Source organism: Dipodomys ordii, unplaced genomic scaffold (assembly GCF_000151885.1).
Source record: "Dipodomys ordii isolate 6190 unplaced genomic scaffold, Dord_2.0 Scaffold70, whole genome shotgun sequence".
Taxonomy (NCBI): domain Eukaryota; kingdom Metazoa; phylum Chordata; class Mammalia; order Rodentia; family Heteromyidae; genus Dipodomys; species Dipodomys ordii.
The window spans coordinates 9,802,481-9,805,564 of NW_012267286.1; the positions used below are offsets into that span (position 1 = coordinate 9,802,481).

Consider the following 3,084-nt stretch of genomic DNA (forward strand, 5'->3'; position numbering starts at 1 on the left):
AAAAAAAAAAAAAAAAAGAAATTAGAATAGGCTTAAGCTATGGCAAGACTGTGCTACATAATGAAAAATCAGCCCAGTCTTGAAAAACGATATTCTTATTTCAATGGTGACTAAGTTTCCCTACGTATAATATCTCTACTATTATACAGGACAAGTAAGCACAGCCAAATCCTAGCTTCTCATTCTCTCTTCAATCAGACCTTTCTGGACCCTTGTAAACAATTTCTTTAGAGCACTTAAAACATAAGAATTTGTGTTTGAGTAGTGTCATTCACTCACTTGGATAGGTTGAAATAGAATAGTTACAACACCATACATTTTTGTAATATATAACATATGTTAATATATTAACCTTTACTATTTTTAATATTAACTTTTCCTCAGGCATACTGTATATTTTATACACTTACCTACATTGATAAAAAGAAAAATGGGATTATCAGTAAGGCAATGAAATCATGATCTGTAATTGTTTGATAACTTGGCATAAATGGTTTCTTTCTTTCTTTGTAGGTTGTAAAGATGATGATCATTGTGGTGGTGACATTTGCTATCTGCTGGCTGCCCTATCATATTTACTTCATTATTACTGCAGTCTATCAGCAGTTAAATAGGTGGAAGTATATCCAGCAAGTCTACCTGGCTAGTTTTTGGCTGGCAATGAGTTCCACCATGTACAACCCGATCATCTACTGCTGTCTGAATAAGAGGTAAAACAAAGGTACCAAATACAAGCTAGTTGTTATCCCCAGACTTCATTGGGAGCACATGTTGTTCTAGTTTCTTGGTGCTAATTTAGAAATCAGAAATACAGGGGGATGAGAAAAAAATCACCAAGAGGAATGGAAAGATTGGGAGTTTTTAACACCTCCTCCTCCTTCACAAAATGTTCTACCTTAAAGCTTAATGTTCAATGCAGTATTCTTAGAGACTCTGAGGGTCCTTTTTATACTGACCAACCTCTCCCACCAAAGTCTTCAGAATTTTACCTGCCAAAGATAAAGAAATGCCATCCTCACCAGAGGTGTTGACAGGAAAATCTGCTCAGATTCTCAGGGAAATGAAATTTCTTCATAGAAATGTAGAGGTCATTTGAGTAAGAGGGAGATGGTGGTTTGTGTGAGAGTACTATTTTAGAAAAGGCATCTTACACATTAGACTTCAAATCAGACTGCTGTACAGCACGGAGAATGAGAACCACAGTCTCCCGCCTGGCCCTGTGCAGGCATGACCAGCACAGCTACTGCCAGGATCTCTGTGGAGCAGACAAGGAAAAGATGTTTGTATAGATTTTTAAAGGTAGATACACTTATAGTCAAAGACAGAATGAAGGTAGAATGTGGTTTGCCTATCTTCTTTGTACATTCATCACATGGAGGGGGAGAGTTAAATTACATTAAGGTTGATAATTCCCTTAATTAAACTAGTATGTTTTGAGCACCAATAGAAATGTAAGTAATTGCATATTCTAAATCATAAAGTGTCTATCCAATTAGGGCTCTCCCATACTGTGCCTTAAATTTGTTAAATACCGAATTACCTCCTATTCTATTTCACCAATTGCATAGGCCATACCTCAATTTAAGGCATTGCACAAGCAATGCACATGTATATAATCAGCTTCAATCAATGATTTATAAGGATAAGGATTTTATGCTCACATATATGATTAAATTAAACACCATTTAAGTTAACCATTAATTCTGCAATCAAATGAGACTTTAATTTATACATGTGTCATTATTTGTGGAGAAGCTATTTTGAAATACCATATGCCATTTTAAGTGCCTTAACTGGGCAGTTTAATGCAATTATGCCCCTGTAAATGTATAAAACTATTGTAAAAAGCGGTCATACTGATAACCTTATGCTATGCTTTTGCTAATTGATGACACATTTCTCTTCAATGGGAAATTAAGATTCCTTTTCAACCAAAATTTAGAGAACTGACACAGGTGGAATCGATTCTAAGTGTGAGTAGAAAATCAAGTTTTACAAAATGGTGTAATGGCATTAAGTAAGATTTTCTGTGGTTGCTGAGGGAAATTTCCATTTGCAAGATGATTTTTCTTTTTTCTACTTGTGGTCTGCTTCTCAGATTCAGAGCTGGATTTAAAAGAGCGCTTCGCTGGTGTCCTTTCATCCAAGTGTCCAGCTATGATGAGCTGGAACTCAAGACCACCAGGTTTCATCCAACTCGGCAAAGCAGCCTGTACACCGTGACCCGGATGGAGTCCATGACAGTGGTGTTTGACCCCAGTGATGGAGAAAACATCAAATCCAGCCGGAAGAAGAGAGCAATCCCAGGAGACCCAGGCTTCAATGGCTGTTCCCGCAGGAATTCCAAATCTGCCTCCACCACTTCAAGTTTCATAAGCTCCCCCCATACCTCTGTGGATGAATATTCTTAAATCCATTTCCAGAAGTGAAAGATTGCTGTAGATCCTCATTTTTACCTGTTTTCATCCTGTCCTAGATACTCTTTAGAAAGGAGCAACATTTAGGCAGTTAGGCTTAGACTGGACAAAAGTAATATAGAAATATAACAAAAACACTGCTAGCTCCCACCTCCCCCAAAATGATACAAGTTTTAAATTTATTCTTAAAAAAACTCGAGGAAGTGGTGCTGTAGCTCAAGTGATAGAGCGCTGGCCTTGAGCTGAAGAGCTGAGGGACATCGCCCAGGCCCAGAGTTCAAGCCCCACGACCAACAAAAAAAAAAAAAAACTCGATTATTGTATGCAACAAAAAATATATATGAAATATATTTGTAATATGTTCAATTTCTGTCAGTTAAAAATTGCAATATTTTTGTGACACTAAAAATGACATTTTTCCCCCAAAAGAATAAAACTACTTAACATAATACTCTGGGTGGAAGGAAACAAGACAGTCCATAAAAAAAATTCTCCTGCTCTAAAATAAAAAGTAAAATGATTCATTTTCCTACAAAAAGAGAAAACTAACCTCCAAAAGGAGCAAATAATGAAAACCATTATGCAAGAGAACTCATAGAATAAAGACCTTCAGAGGTTTCAAGATTTCATACAAGATATTTAACTGAAAAGGAAATCTAGACAAACC

The 3,084-nt window shown here is 36.4% G+C and overlaps 1 protein-coding gene across 1 annotated transcript in view; it reads left to right on the forward strand.

Moving 5' to 3' along the window:
- Positions 1 to 2,411, forward strand: part of Tacr3 (tachykinin receptor 3) — a 47,600-nt gene extending 45,189 nt beyond the window's left edge. Inside the window, exons 4-5 of the mRNA XM_013023773.1 lie at positions 514 to 710; positions 2,099 to 2,411. Of these exons, the coding sequence (XP_012879227.1) occupies positions 514 to 710; positions 2,099 to 2,411 (510 nt within the window). The remainder of the gene's footprint in view (positions 1 to 513; positions 711 to 2,098) is intronic.
- Positions 2,412 to 3,084: the final 673 nt, after the last annotated feature.